Source organism: Lasioglossum baleicum, chromosome 1, assembly GCF_051020765.1.
Source record: "Lasioglossum baleicum chromosome 1, iyLasBale1, whole genome shotgun sequence".
Taxonomy (NCBI): domain Eukaryota; kingdom Metazoa; phylum Arthropoda; class Insecta; order Hymenoptera; family Halictidae; genus Lasioglossum; species Lasioglossum baleicum.
In genome coordinates, this window is record NC_134929.1 from 16,921,776 (window position 1) to 16,939,314 (window position 17,539).

Sequence of the window (17,539 nt, forward strand, 5' to 3'; positions counted from 1 at the left end):
TTCTTACGAATAATTATAGTCTTATTACTTTCGGTTTTTAGTACACTATAAACGGTACCATAGAATTTCATCGACTTAACGAGAGATTAACTTCATCGCATAGTTTCTGCACAAATGAAAATCTTAATTGGGAGTAAACAAGATTTTACCATGTCAATTTACACATGAACACTTGGCGATTAATGATCAGAATTTTTTTATTAGAATTGTTTACAGTTTCTTGCGGTACGATGTTACTTTACAGCAGAGTTGGGCAAAAGTATTTAAATACAAATACAAATTTTGCCCAACTCCGCTTTTAGTAACTTATAATTATAGTCAAACCTGTTTCTGTGCGGTAGATAGGGACCGCAGAAAAAAACCGCACAAAAAAAAAATAATTCACAAACTTCATAAATAGCTATAACGAATAATTTTTCGCAACATATTAAAGAAAACTTTTTTTATGCGGTGGAGAGGGACCGCATAAAAAATGTCTCACTTAGAAAATATGTCAAAGCTTTACGAAATAGCGAGAAAGTGCTTCCCAAACAAAATAAATAATTAAATTACATATGGAAACATTTAAAAAAATTTTAATTTCTCATTTTAAACATGGAGAAATTTTCAAAATGTACATGATTCAATACATATACAGGGTGTCCTGCTGAAATCAGATCAGCAGGATATCTCGGATGGCGTAGTCGTTATCAAAAAAGTGTTCCTACAAAAGTTGTTTATTATGACGGGCTACATTACGTAGTGTTAATTGTTTTCTTGCGGGTGGAGTGGTGGAGGATATTTCAAGGTCACCTTGATTTTTTTAAATGGGGAATGTCCGATTTTTTATACCATAGATCGACAGAGTATCAAATTCTGAGTATAAAAGTGCTGATCTTCATATGTCCTAAACCTAATAGTTAACGATATATTATCCAAAGAAGAAAGAAAATTGTTTCGATAATATCTCGTCAACTATTAGGTTTAGGACATATGACGGTCAGCACTTTTATACTCAGAATTTGATACTCTATCGATCTATGGTATAAAAAATAGGACATTCCATTTAAAAAAGTCAAGGTGACCTTGGAATGTCCTCTACCACTCACCCACAAGAAAACAATTAATACTATGTAATGTAGCCGGTCATATCAAACAACTTTTGTAGGAACACTTTTTTGATAACTACAATGTCTTCCGAGATATCCTGCTGATCTGATCTGATATTCATATGACGCATAAAAAAAATCGCACAAAAAAAGATCGCACAAAAACTGGTTTGACTGTATAATTATTACCGGTGCATGGTAGCACTTGATTTGATTTTCTGCGTTTCTGACAAAAACGAGTAAAAACAATTAAAACTGAAAATAAATTTCAATTTCACTCCAGTTTGTTGCCAAATTTTTCTCTTGCACAAAGATCCGCTGTCTCGTTATTACACTTCTCTGATTTGTTTCGTTGCTTACCTTCCTTGTTCGAAAGTTTTATTAAATGCAACGTACCCAATTTTGAATTATGAAAACAGTTTAGAAGAACTACTATGACTTGAAACAACGAAAAGAGAGAGAGAGAGAGAGAGAGAGAGAGAGAGTGCATAAAATTAATTTGACTGTTTTTAAGTGAACTGTCAGATTATTTACTTTCTACTAATTGTTTTCCACAGTCTGCTGATCGCAATGGACCTTGGCGTCGATTAAGCTGGATAACTCGTCGAGTGAACGTTCTTGTGAAATTAATAGGTGGATGTTCCTGGCGCCGTACGAACTATTGATAACATAAGTGAAGTCTTCGATCTAAAATTATGAAGACAATAAAAACAGCAACATCGCTCCGATGCAGCCACTGAAAATAGCATTGGACGTCGATATAGACCATTTTTTTCCCCTGCCGAGTTCATGCATACGCATTCGAGAAGATACGAAAATAGGTCGAAGATAACTCGTCGAGCATAGTTTCCTATAGAAACGTTACCGAAAGCTATTCGCTTACTGGGTCACAGAAATTTTTAGAACCCGACTGATTTAAAGTCTACGAATTTCGTCGAAAATAGGGAAATATATTACGCGGAGCATCATGGCTGGAAACATCAAACTGAAATTCGAGCGTTTGCTGGATGCATTTCGGGACGCACGGAACACGCTGTACTTTCTATGTGTGAAGTTTCAGAACGTGCTGGTGTAAAGTGTAAACCTTTTATTGTTGTAAATAAATTTCGTCGGAACGATGTGTCTGAAATAAGGGAAGGAGAGTTGTGGAATGCTAAACACGGGATTCTATTCAGCGTCATTGAATTGCAAATTTCACGAGTACTTGCTGTACACGCTGATTTGCATTAACAGTTCAAACGAAATTTATAGACATCATTTGGGAAATCATTGGCAGGCAGTCCCTGATATTCAAGAAGATTTGTTGGGAACAAAGTGGACCTTTGGCGGGATGTAAATCAGATCAACTGAACCTGAAAATAAATCAATATTTTTCATTTACTCATTAATAGACTGCGCATTTTATGCATTTATGACAAAAATGAGTAGGTGTAATTCGAAACAGGAAAAAGATCAAAAGAGTTTAACAATGCCGATATACTATTTTTAACATACAAAAATCATTAATGAGAAATATAAACTTTTACTTAGATCGTATACCTTGCAATTGATAAAAATTTGTATAAAAATATATAAAAATAAATAAAGATAAAAATGTATAAAAATTTTATTTTGCATAAAGATCCGCAGTCTACTCATGAATCTAATTATTAGACTGCGGATTTTTATGCATTTATGGAGAAGTTAGTTCGATAAAATATAAAACAAAAAAATATTAGAAAAATCTGTGAATGGTCTTTCAATTCCTGCTTCCCACAAATGGTGCAGAACATTTTTATTTAGCGTAAAGATCCGCAGTCTAGTAATTACAAATGAAAACTAGCCAAAAAGAAGAGGGATTAATGGAATAAGTGTTCACAAATTAATTAGAGGGCAAAAACGAATATCACTGGAGGGGATATTCGTTTTTCCTAGATCGTACAGTTCCCTTTTACTTAGATCTAATATTTACTGTACACACGTGTCCCAGTTTCACTGCACTCGTTCTCAGGCACAATATCGATTTCCAAAAGAAAAGGGACGAAGATTCAATTAGAAAAGGTCAAACCAGAGAACGGATAAAGAGTAAGTTCCGGTGAAAATGGAGCAGGATCTCCAGAAAACCAAGCCGAAACAATGCCGTGCTCCGGTACCAAGGAATTCCCCGATCAAATAACCGCATCCCCAGAAAATAAGTTCGGGGAAGCAATTCCTTTGGCAGAATGCGGAAACTCCGCAAGACCGACAGAGTCCACCATCGACGGGCACGGAATTATTTCGAAATGGAATGGGAATATGGGTCACCGTTTACACATCACCGTGTCGGAATACGAATGCCGCAGTTTCACCCGGGGAAATTCTTTTCGCGTCCTCCCCGCGCAACCAGATTCCCAGCAGCTCTGCGACCTGCAAACCGCCGGCCATAGATCGGCCCCCGTATTGCGGTTTCGTTGCGCCATTTTCCGCCGCCCTTTCCGCCGATCGAGAGACGCGTAAAAATATCGCTGGCTCGCGTCCAAATGCGCGATCTTCTCGCGTAAACATTCTCGAATCGCGGCGCCTCCACGTGGTCGAACCCATGAACAGAATTAAGGAGTTGCACACCCTTCAACGGGGTGCACCAATTTTTTATATTATTCAATCTCGTTCTGTGATATTTAACAGCTAAACATCTTAAACTGAAAGGACGTCGCAGCGATTTTCACGCAGACATACTTCATTTAATTTGTAATTAAACTAGACACAGAAAGCTGGTCCTTACCGAAGTCGATTTTGAGAAATTTACATTTATTTGAAATCGGTTATCTAAGTTTTTAACATCTTTTTGTTCGTGACAAAGGATAAAATTATGTGCTGCAGATTTCCATATAACAGGATTAAAGAATTGTTTAAAAATTGTATGTACAGACTTTTTAAACAGTTTTTGGATCACACTAGATGCGAGAGTCTATTCTACAAAATCATTCTACTGCAAAATTGAAATTGGGACAGGAAATCGAACTGGCGAAGTGTGTCCGTGTAGATTTAGTGAGTCTCTTTCTCGTTCAACCTCGAGCTTTTCCTTTCGGACCGGAAACGACGAAGAAGCGCGCCAATACACATAGAACTGGAACGCCGAAACGTCGCCGCGTCGCGTCGGGCAACTGGTGAATACAAGCACGGATTTCCTTGGACCTTTGGCTCCTTTTTGCGCTTTTTACATTGGCAGGCGCTCGATACGCAAACGACGCCAAATATGGGTCGTCGCGACGTTGTTTTCAAGGATCGCGTTGTTTTTCTGACCGTTTCTTGTTTACATTGGGAAAATGGAATTTTGTTGACTTCGTGGAAATATGGAACGACGCGCGCCACTCTTTGATCTTCGAAGCTCTGAATCATCTTGGATTTCTTCTCAATTTTTACGTTCGAGAACGTTCTTGAATCTTTTATCGTTGTTCTTTGGCAAATAGTAAACGAAAGACAGAGAGTAGTAATAAAACAGAATTTTGTAGTAAACTGTTTGTTTTTGAATCTCTGAAAGTGGAAATTAATTACTCATTATTGTATATTTTATTTTTAAACATATAGTTAAGAGCAAAACTGATCACACACACACTTTAAATCAGAATAACTTTTTTATGAATTGACCAAACGACTTCAATTTCTCTGCGAGGCTAGAAGAATTAGAAGTTAAATGCATTTGGACGGAATTGTGAAAAACAATAGAAAAAATTGATTTTTACGAAAATTTAAACCATGTGTTTGGTCAATTTGTATAAATTATATACGCTCCGAAAATTTCATTGAAATCGGTTTACGAGTTATGAACGAAAAAGTGGTAAGAAGGCCGAAAACCTTAAAAAATTGCAAGTAATAATTTCCATTTAATTTATGTGAATACACACGAACTTGAATACAATACAATCTTTTCGGAGGCGGTGCAAAATTGAAAATTTTCGACGCTGGAAATAACGAAAATCCTTAAATTCTTCTAAATACTAATATATTTATATTTAAATAATATATTTGCGCCGCCTCCGAAAAGATTGTATTATATTTAAGTTCGTGTGTATTCACATCAATTAAATGGAAATTATTTTATACTTTTTAGTGCGTTTTTTCGAAGTCGGTTTAATTTTTTTTTGAAAAGTTTTCTTTTACTATTGTTTTTCATAATTCCGACTAAATGCATTTTTTCAACATATTCTTTAGACGTCATTTATAATTCTTCTAACCTTACAGAGAAATTAAAGTCATTAGGTCAATTCATAAAAAAAGTTATTCTGAATTAAAGTGTGTGTGATCAGTTTTGCTCCTAACTGTATACAAGGTATTTCACCTAATTAGACTTATTTTTTATGATTGTGTTTTTATGATTTATGATTTAGTATATGACGTATGATGTAGAAAGATGATATTAACGTATAATATTCTGAATAATTGTTAGATATGTTAGAGAAAGTAACGCATGTAATAACCCACTTACTCTCCACAAAAAGGTGATTCGGATCGTACACGCATAACGTCGACATTTCAGGATCCATCGTGTGTCTCATTTGCATTCCGCTTCTCGGGAGGGTGGAAGAAACCCTTCTTAACAATGGCGCTATACAAACATCAGAATTGTTTTACGATAACAATATTGAATGTTCCATTCAAAAGCAAAGATGAAGCATGCTGCCGAAGAAAAATTAGCGAGATGGACAAACTGATGAATAAATGAAGTCTCGGATATTTGCGAAGCTATATAAATTGCGGAACATTTTCTGGAAAAGCAGAGGAATAGACGACAAAAGCAAACACAGCGTTGGTGTGTCATTGTAATATGTAAATGTTCAGAAACGAAAGTAAGTTTCGGATTCATAGATTGCGATTTTTATGCATTCGTGAGAAAAATTCGTAGAACACGGAAACATTTCTTATAATTATTAAAAGAATTTTTACAAAAGTTCATTTCACGTATTTAAAATACCGAATATCGAATTAATAAAACTGTTCACTGGGATATGCATACTTATTTGTCAGATTTAGTTTGATTAATTCGATGATACTTTAAATATGTGAAACTTTTGTAAAATTTGTGTAAAATTTAACAACCAGTTTACTGGGATATGCATACTTTTTGTCAGATTTAGTTTGATTAATTCGATGATACTTTAAATATGTGAAACGAAGTTTTGTAAAATTTGTGTAAAATTTAACAACCAGTTTACTGGGATATGCATACTTTTTGTCAGATTTAGTTTGATTAATTCGATGATACTTTAAATATGTGAAACTTTTGTAAAATTTGTGTAAAATTTAACAACCAGTTTACTGGGATATGCATACTTTTTGTCAGATTTAGTTTGATTAATTCGATGATATTTTAAATATGTGAAACTTTTGTAAAATTTGTGTAAAATTTAACAACCAGTCTACTGGGATATGCATACTTTTTGTCAGATTTAGTTTGATTAATTCGATGATATTTTAAATATGTGAAACTTTTGTAAAATTTGTGTAAAATTTAACAACCAGTTTACTGGGATATGCATACTTTTGTCAGATTTAGTTTGATTAATTCGATGATATTTTAAATATGTGAAACTTTTGTAAAATTTGTGTAAAATTTAACAACCAGTTTACTGGGATATGCATACTTATTTGTCAGATTTAGTTTGATTAATTCGATGATATTTTAAATATCTGAAACTTTTGTAAAATTTGTGTAAAATTTAACAACCAGTTTACTGGGATATGCATACTTTTTGTCAGATTTAGTTTGATTAATTCGATGATATTTTAAATATGTGAAACTTTTGTAAAATTTGTGTAAGATTTAACAACCAGTTTACTGGGATATGCATACTTTTTGTCAGATTTAGTTTGATTAATTCGATGATACTTTAAATATGTGAAACTTTTGTAAAATTTGTGTAAAATTTAACAACCAGTTTACTGGGATATGCATACTTATTTGTCAGATTTAGTTTGATTAATTCGATGATACTTTAAATATGTGAAACGATCTTTTGTAAAGTTGCTGTAAAATTAAATTCATTATAAAACAACCGCATCCTCGTGTTCCCAATAAAACAGTCACTGAGCTTTCCAAAAAATTATTTTTTCCGAGAACAGGCTTAAACTGAGAACCGCTGTCGCAATCGCAGATATCAGCCGCAAAACGCGGAAATACGTCCGTGAGCCTATCTGCGTCGTGTTGTGTGCATCGTCGTCTACTTCGACGGCGTGCACATGCAGCGGCTCACACGCGAGACACTCCATTCATTTCCACAACAATAATTGCAGCGAGTCACTCCGATTGAATTCACGCCCATTCTCATCGCATTACAGTTACTTCCATTTGCATCGTACAATGGGAAACAGTGCCGGCTTCGCATTGTAATTCACGGGTTTCTCTGTTTTTCGTTGAATCGCGTCGTGGCCTGCGATTAGAAAGCGGTTTCGGGAATGCGTAACCATTTATCTTCCATCTTTGGGCACGTCGGGGTTGCTTCTAATCAATTCCACTAGATACATGATAGGTGACCGACATTTTTACATCGAGCCTCTCCGCCATCGCGGTGTGTATTGTTCTCCATTTGACGAAACAGGAAATCCTGTTGTTCAAATTGCCGCCGTGATCTTTCGTCTCTCTAATCCCGATTCTGATCCGTGCAATTTCAGCGAAACTATCCTGCAGCTTTCCGTAACGCAACGGTAAAATTTTCTAGGGAATTAATTAATCGTATTAAAAATTAAAACTGTTTTTGTCGAGATTTAACGTTCAAAAAGAAACAACAAAACTTTTCGAATTCTTCAATCAGAGGCATCAGATATAATCAGATTATAATTTTCCGTAATTATAATTTTCATTAATTTATCAACTTTTTAAAAATATATTCTAATCTGTTTCTAATGCATTTTACCACGTTTTTATTAGTTCGCTTTCTTGTTTGTCTGTTCGGTGGCAAATTTTGCAATTGATTTTAAATTATTAATTCCGTTTAGTCACCAGGAATGGGGTAATTAAACGACGATTTTAATACTCTGGAAATATCAAAATACATTTTCCAAACTAATGATATTTCGCTACAAGTGATTCAGTACTTTTATATAGGGGATAACTAGTTGCGTCGAATTGTGCATTAAAAAATAGTTGATTTAAAAAACACTTGTTTTAAAAAACAAAGTTGACCTTCATACGACCTCTATTTACAAATCGTCTATCGAATAAAGATATGTGCATCGGTGAGTATGCTTCTTGATACCGTTTTACTTCTGTCTGAAACATTTTTTAGTATCATGAACAGTTTCATCTGGATCAACAGATGTCAACAGATATTCGTCTGGATCAACAGATATTCGACTGGATCGATGTAAGTGGGACACCCTGTATATCGACTCGAATGAATCAAATCGTAGACAGTGAAATAGTCGACGTGAAATTATTTCGATAGGGTCAGATTACACTGTCCAACACCAAATTTGATTTCAATATACTGTTGGGTCCTTCTTATAGAGTTTTTTGCGCTGATTCCGAATCTGGTTTTAATTTTTTTCCTATACGTCCAGTTTTTGAGAAAATGGAGTTTTAAAAAAAGACATATTTTTCAACTTTAAACAAATATTGCGATGTTATTATAAAAGATATTGAATTGTTGTTTGCAGCAAAAGATTCTGTAGACTTTCCCGAATACAGTGATATCCAATATTAATACATTATGATTGTTTAAACATGTTTAAACAATGATTAAAGACGGAGATGCACCACTTTTGCACCAATTTTTGCGGATATTTTCGAATTTATTTCAAAAAATAAGGGTCCAGCGAAAAATTGAACTATACCACGCGAAAGAGCAGACTTTTATCTTGAGAAACCCCCTTGTGAAGTTTGCATGGTCGACGTTTTTACCGAACCAGAAAGCAAAATATCTTCGCCCGACATGCGTTGACGCCAGTGGTGCTCTTCCACTAGCGCGGTCGTTCGTCGGGATACGGCGAGGCGCGCTGCGGTGAAACGGCGCGTGGCTATAAGCGCGCAATTATGTCAGCTTACTTAAATGTAATATTTTATTAAATGTGTTATACTATTGTTATTTATTATTTATTAGTATATTTATTCTGTATAAATTATTTTATGTATTTTTTAATGTTAGTCTCTCGTTTATAGTATATTTAATACAAAAAAATACCTTTTGTAACAAAAAAATAATTTATTCACACACTACACTATTACACTATTTACAATGCTAATATACAGGGTGTCTCAAAATTAGGTCCGGAGCCGAAAATGGGAGGTTCCTGAGATCATTTCAAGCGACATTTTCCTTTGAAAAAATGTCGTCCGCGGCTTCGTTAACGAGTTATTAACGAAAAACACGGACCAATCAGAGCGCGAGCTAGACGCGTGCAGCCCGGCGCGCCGGCAGCCGAGTGTCGGTGGCACGCCGCGATGTCGTAACGAACAAAAGTTTCTCGATGATGTGAATCCTCACCAATTTCGATAAGCTTTGGATATGTTGTCAATACCATGATTCTGAACAACATTTCCCTTTATAGTTTCTGTCGATCGGCTTTAGTTTACGACATTATTGTAAAAATTTGTAATTGTAAATCGATCGATGTACTATTTCATATCCGATTTCGATAATCTTTGGATATGTTGTCAATACCATAATTCTGAACAACATTTCCCTTTACAGTTTCTGTCGATCGGCTTTAGTTTACGATATTATTGTAAAAATTTGTAATTGTAAATCGATCGATGTATTATTTCCTATCCGATTTCGATAATTTTTGGATATGTTGTCAATACCATGATTCTGAACAACATTTCCCTTTACAGTTTTTGCCGATCGGCTTTAGTTTACGATATTATTGTAAAAATTTGTAATTGTAAATCAATCGATGTACTATTTCCTGTCCGATTTCGATAAGCTTTGGATATGTTGTCAAGACCATGATTCTGAACAACATTTCCCTTGACGGTTTTTGTCGATCGGCTTTAGTTTACGATATTATTGTAAAAATTTGTAATTGTAAATCGATCGATGTATTATTTCCTATCCGATTTCGATAAGCTTTGGATATGTTGTCAAGACCATGATTCTGAACAACATTTCCCTTGACGGTTTTTGTCGATTGGCTTTAGTTTACGATATTATTGTAAAAATTTGTAATTGTAAATCGATCGATGTACATACTATCTCCTCGCCGATGTCGATGAGCTTCATTTCAAAGGAAAAAGATATTTAAAACATCGAATTTATAACATATTTCAAAGTCATCGAAATCGGTGAGGACCCACATCATCGGCAACTTTACCCGAACGATAGAAGAAGCACAAACTTATTGAATCAAAAACTCACTTATTCAGCCGTAAATCCATTTGACTACCACATACAACCACCACACTTTTACATAATTGTTGAACTCGTAGCACACTTTTATAACTCGTATCGATATCGAACGAAATTACTTACTCCGACGCGGAAAGAGTTCGATGCTCTTCGCGATGCCGCGCGAAACTGTGCTCTCCCAGCGTACAATGTATTCGATGAAGGCGTCGTTTAAAACAAATGAAATCGTTCCCAAGGAGATATTGATTTTTCGAGAATCATATGATTCTCGAAAACACCGATTCGAAGATTATGTAAAAGTGTGGTGGTTGTATGTGGTAGTTAAATGGATTTACGGCTGAATAAGTGAGTTTTTAATTCAATAAGTTTGTGCTTCTTCTATCGTTCGGGTAAAGTTGCCGATGATGTGGGTCCTCACCGATTTCGATGACTTTGAAATATGTTATAAATTCGATGTTTTAAATATCTTTTTCCTTTGAAATGAAGCTCATCGACATCGGCGAGGACATATGTAGTATGTACATCGATCGATTTACAATTACAAATTTTTACAATAATATCGTAAACTAAAGCCGATCGACAGAAACTGTAAAGGGAAATGTTGTTCAGAATCATGGTATTGACAACATATCCAAAGCTTATCGAAATCGGATAGGAAATAGTACATCGATCGATTTACAATTACAAATTTTTACAATAATATCGTAAACTAAAGCCGATCGATAGAAACTGTAAAGGGAAATGTTGTTCAGAATCATGGTCTTGACAACATATCCAAAGCTTATCGAAATCGGACAGGAAATAGTACATCGATTGATTTACAATTACAAATTTTTACAATAATATCGTAAACTAAAGCCGATCGGCAGAAACTGTAAAGGGAAATGTTGTTCAGAATCATGGTATTGACAACATATCCAAAGCTTATCGAAATCGGATAGGAAATAGTACATCGATCGATTTACAATTACAAATTTTTACAATAATATCGTAAACTAAAGCCAATCGACAGAAACTGTAAATGGAAATGTTGTTCAGAATCATGGTATTGACAACATATCCAAAGATTATCGAAATCGGATAGGAAATAGTACATCGATCGATTTACAATTACAAATTTTTACAATAATGTCGTAAACTAAAGCCGATCGACAGAAACTGTGAAGGGAAATGTTGTTCAGAATCATGGTATTGACAACATATCCAAAGCTTATCGAAATTGGTGAGGATTCACATCATCGAGAAACTTTTGTTCGTTACGACATCGCGGCGTGCCACCGACACTCGGCTGCCGGCGCGCCGGGCTGCACGCGTCTAGCTCGCGCTCTGATTGGTCCGTGTTTTTCGTTAATAACTCGTTAACGAAGCCGCGGCCGACATTTTTTCAAAGGAAAATGTCGCTTGAAATGATCTCAGGAACCTCCCATTTTCGGCTCCGGACCTAATTTTGAGACACCCTGTATATGTGTACACTATTCAGATATAATACACTATATCGATTTAATATGGAGCAAACTATTTTAATTATGTATTTAAGTCAATAAAAATAGTCCCGTTTATATTGTGTTTGGACTTATTTTACTCGGAAGAATCTCGAGTGTTCATTGGCACTATAATTACAATACATAGATAAGACGACAATTACTGAAAATAAAATTTTTCAGTCACCGCATTGCAGACTTTCCTTACATTGTATGTATTCCGTTGTCCGTAGACCGTCATTTATTTCAAAATATCGTGTTGGTTCTTAAGAAAACTGATGCCAGAGTTCAGTTTCGGCTTTGTGTTTGTTGAAATCAGTCGTGTCAAGCATTTCAAATCTGCATTGCTACGTATAAAACTTCATAAAAAACATTTATAGTTATTTATAGTATTTTAGTTGTTGTGTATATAATATATGTATTTTAGTAGTGTATTATATCTGAATAGTGTACACATATATATTAACATTGTAAATAGTGTAATAGTGTAGTGTGTGAATAAATTATTTTTTTGTTACAAAAGGTATTTTTTGTATTAAATATACTATAAACGAGAGACTAACATTAAAAAATACATAAAATAATTTATACAGAATAAATATACTAATAAATAATAAATAACAATAGTATAACACATTTAATAAAATATTACATTTAAGTAAGCTGACATAATTGCGCGCTTATAGCCACGCGTCGTTTCACCGCAGCGCGCCGCGCCGTATCCCGACGAACGACCGCGCTAGTGGAAGAGCACCACTGGCGTCAACGCATGTCGGGCGAAGATATTTTGCTTTCTGGTTCGGTAAAAACGTCGACCATGCAAACTTCACAAGGGGGTTTCTCAAGATAAAAGTCTGCTCTTTCGCGTGGTATAGTTCAATTTTTCGCTGGACCCTTATTTTTTGAGATAAATTCGAAAATATCCGCAAAAATTGGTGCAAAAGTGGTGCATCTCCGTCTTTAATCATTGTTTAAACATGTTTAAACAATCATAATGTATTAATATTGGATATCACTGTATTCGGGAAAGTCTACAGAATCGTTTGCTGTAAACAACAATTCAATATCTTTTATAATAACATCACAATATTTGTTTAAAGTTGAAAAATATGTTTTTTTTTCAAAGCCATGATTTTCAAAAACTGGACGTATAGGGAAAAAATTAAAACCAGATTCGGAATCAGCGCAAAAAACTCTATAAGAAGGACCCAACAGTATATTGAAATCACAAAAAAAGTTGAAATTTGTTGGACAGTGTTATTAATGACATCGATCCGAAGAGAACAGTCACGCCGGGCGTCGCGTCGCGTCACTTACGGGGAGGAGGAATCGTCTTATCGGATAGTGGGTTAGGTCCATCTTGCTCCTCCTACGTTGTCGCATGACTCAACCTCCTTGTACGGCCCAACAGCCAACAGGAATACGTCGCTCGCAGGAAGTGCATCGTAGTTACAATGTTGATGGTCTTTCCTCATTACGTGCCGCGCCTTTGTTCACCTATTTTCTTTCGCTCCCCACCCTTCACCAGCGATTCTCTTTGAACGCACACGTCGGTCACAGTCAGAGTCGATCGAATTTCATTCGGAAATCGCTTGCTGAATACCGATCCGATGACTCTTGTCATTTGCACAGACAATTTGGGGTACTGTTATTGATATTTTGCAACTTTTTAAGTGGATCGAAGAAGAGAAAATTCATTTCACTTCAATTTTTAATTTGCAGAAATATATGAAGTGGGGATTAACTGATTAATTGATTCATTATTGCGATATCTTGACAGCCATAATTGATACATTGATATCATACAGTAATTTAACACTAAACCTACCAAGCTCTTTACAAGATTAAATTTATTTAATAATAATTTACCTAATAATAATAATGTACATGTATACTTTTTATTTCCGCCTCTTTCTACTATCTGACAATATGCTAAGTATCTACATAAATACTTCTTCCACGTCTTCATTCTTTGATTTTCCACGTTCCCTGTCCCTTCATTGATATCTGCTCTACTAAATATATTTATTTGATTATTTACCACGGAAACATGTTTGTAATTTCAATAATTGTGTGAAATAAAAATTATGGAGCCAGCCAATTTGATCGATGGTGGTAGGTTTAGTGTTAAATAATAATGAAGACGTCTGCCATTCTGAAATACAACCAGATATGTACACGAAACTTCGAGACCTTTGACCTACACTAACCTAACCATTTTTGACCTTATAAATTGTTTAAAATTCACAGCTGTGAATGGGAACATCTCCTAAAGGGCTGTAGGGTCTGGCGACTCATAATTACTCAGTGTCTACAAAAGCAACGTCTTTCAGGTGAGGATAGTTCGAAGCCTCTATCGTTCGACCAGAAGAGTTTGATGAAACGACTTTCTTCACCCCTTCCCCGATTATCTCGTTGCCGTTTGCAGCTCTACCGTGGGGCCAGACTTCCTTTTGCAAACGACAGATGTCGAGACAGGAACGAGCGAGAGGGGCTAGACGATCGGCCGACCAAAAGAGACGTCGAAGACGCGGAAAACGAGCGAAGCGGAAGAAGAAACCTCGGTTAAAACAAAGCGGCCATTACTCTTGTCCCGCAGCTGACGGGAGAAGTCATAAAATCGTTCATTATTATGGTACCGGCGCTAACAGGAAAAGGAAATTCCTGATCGAATAAACGCCCGAGAGTGCAAGCGCCATTCGAAATCGGACAATCTCACGGTATCGAGGCGATCGGACGGAACGAGCTTTCGAATTTATAGGGTGCTTCGAAAATAACATTACACGACACATTGAAGCGCATCCTCCCGATTACAGGTTTCTAAATGACAAATATTAATCGTTCATCCAATCCAATATTTATAATCCGAGGAATGGTGGAGAGATTTTTGATCTTTTTAATAAATTATTCCGTTTCACTTTTCAACACTAAACCTACCGACCATCAAAAGTGACCAATGTCTATGGTATTTTATAAGAATAACAAGATTAAATTTATTTATGTTTTCCGCGATTTTCACTATAATATATACTAGAGTCAAAAAATGTATTCAACTAATTCCCATGAAAACACCTTTACAATCTCAATAATTGTCACATAAAAAAACTAAAATGGGCCATTTGACCCTTCGTGGTAGGTTTAGTGTTAATTAACCGAAACCTTTTGCTTTCATAAAAGTCTGGAAAATATACAGTAAGGAGCACGACTGATTCCACACACTTTAAATCAGAATAACTTTTATACGAATGGACCAAACGACCTCTATTTCTCTGTAAGGCTGGAAGAATTAGCTTAGTAAATGACGTCTAATAAATAAGTTGAGAAAATGCATTTGGTCGGAATTGTGAAAAACAATACTAAAAATAATAACGAAAATTTAAAAAATGTGTTTTGTCAACTGGTATAAATTATACATATACGCTCTGAACTATTCGCTTTCATAATAAATTTATTTTATATATTATTATGCAATTTCGACTAACAACGAGACAAGGTTTCTCCATTAATGAAGAGAGGAAATACTTCCTCGATGAAAATTTAATCAATTTCGTGGACACGTGAAATACATTTTTACATAACCTCAGTTTCGGACAATTAATTTGAACAATTTTTATTTCGCAAAAGGACCGAGTCTCGATATTTATCTATGAACGTGTCGAGCGAAATTAGCAAGTGTAAATGCTCGACGACAAAGGCCGACCGGTGCTTATATGGTTGTCGGCGAGCGACAAATCGCCTAGTTAACGGGTTAAAAGATTGAGTGATTTTTTAAGGGTTACATACAATCGTCGCGACGAAATTTTCATTCCAGACGAGGCTCGATCTCCTTACAGTAGTCCTGGGTTGGCGTAATTAGTCCGGTTCGACCGGACAAGCCAAACGCGTACGAGTCTAATCGAGTACGAGGCGAGCAAGCCACGGCGTCGCAGTCACAATTAAGCAAGAGCATATACCGGTGGTTAAATTATACCCCGTGTAACCAAAGTACAGGACCATGGGATCACGTTACGGAGGCCAGCATTGTCTCCTTGAGTTACCAAAGCGACAAGTAGGAACCCCGTCTAGTATATGGGGTCGCCGTCTTCGTCTCCTGTACCCCCCACTTTCGACCTTGCGATTCTGGAATTCGATCTGACCCACGGGGACAATTAACGAACTCGCAAAAAAGAAGAACTCATCAAGCGGGACTCATCTCTTCTCTTGCGGAAGGAAAGGAAACAGAAGCGAAACGTGAGAGCTTCGAAAGTTATTGACCATGCCAGTGTTTTGTTTCCTCCTTGTTCGTGCATAATTAATAGACTGCGGATTTTATTAATTTATGCGAAAAATAGATTGGTTCAATAGAAAACTGTGAAGGCAGGGAGGACAAAACTTTTGCGAAAATCTTCTCCGTGGCCTCGTTGAGGAGTTATCAACGAAAAACACGGACCAATCACAGCACGGCCAATCACGTCGACGTCCTGATTGGTCCACGTTTTTCGTTGATAACTCTTTCCTAAAGAAAATTAATTTTCTACGTTAATAACGTTCATCGATAAAGAAAATATTGGAGTGACCGCTTCAAATTATCCTTTCCAATTTTCTATAATTAGCGGTTTTTATGATTACCAAATACCACTTTTCGCGATGAAAAAATTCTCGAAATACCACCAGCCTATTAGGGTAATCTGAAAGTTCGGCGTCCGACATTTTCCGATAAATTGTTTACTTTCCCGCGAGGGACACCCTGTATAAACGAATACCGATCCCCGAAGTCTGGCCCAGTTGGACAGCGGGTTCAGAGCGGAATAGCAGGCCGACAGTGATTTTTAATTAAATGTACGCACGTTTCAATTAAAATCCTCCGTTGTCGGCGTTTCTCGCGGCGCTTTCACCCCCTATCGTCCCACCCCTCGGGTGGCCACCCTCTGGAAACCGCCTTCTGTTCGTTCCATCATCTCCCGCCTCCGTCCAACAGACACGAGCTTTGATTGCTGTTCCTCGCGCGTTTCGATTCGTTTCTGCGCCCGTCCGATGTTTCAGCAGATGTCGCCGGACCCCGATCCACCCCTTTTCTTCCGTCCACCCCCGACGACAGAAACGACATGCCCGGTTACATCGCAAAAAATCCCGGCGCTGGAACCGCGGAAAATGAAAATTTCATCGCGGAAAACTCGGTTAACGCTAGGCTTACGGGGCCGGACTATACAAAAAATAGGGCTCAAATATTTTTCATTTATGTACATATTTATTTATTTCAATATACAGGGTGGTCCATGTCCCCGCTCTCAAAGATATGCACTGGAAATAAAACTCGGTTAACTCTGGATTTTACGGGGCCGAATGATTTAGGGTTTGAATGCTTTTATTTATATATTTAATATTTAATATTTACATATTTCGGTACGTAGGGTGGTCCAGTATGTATATCTCCGATCTTAAAGATATTTACTGGAAATATAAAACTTGGCTAACACTAGGTTTACGGGACAGAAGGGTTTAACACTAAATCTACCACTGCCGGTCAAATGACCGGTTTTATATTCTTCATCGTAGGATTATTGAAATAATAAAGTTGCTTACATGGAAAATTAATTCGATAAATTTTTTTATCCAAGCATATGTATATTCTAATCAAGCTTGCACATAATCTAAATAAATAAAGCCTTGTCATTTTTGTAAGCTAAAA

At 36.2% G+C, this 17,539-nt stretch overlaps 1 protein-coding gene across 1 annotated transcript in view; it reads right to left on the reverse strand.

Moving 5' to 3' along the window:
- Nucleotides 1-935: 935 nt before the first annotated feature.
- LOC143209981 (uncharacterized) overlaps nucleotides 936-17,539 on the reverse strand; it is a 154,505-nt gene continuing 137,901 nt past the window's right edge. Inside the window, exons 6-7 of the mRNA XM_076426369.1 lie at nucleotides 5,533-5,652; nucleotides 936-4,580 (exon numbers count right to left, since the gene is read on the reverse strand). Coding sequence (XP_076282484.1) covers nucleotides 4,459-4,580; nucleotides 5,533-5,652 — 242 coding nt within the window. The 3' untranslated portion in view covers nucleotides 936-4,458. The remainder of the gene's footprint in view (nucleotides 4,581-5,532; nucleotides 5,653-17,539) is intronic.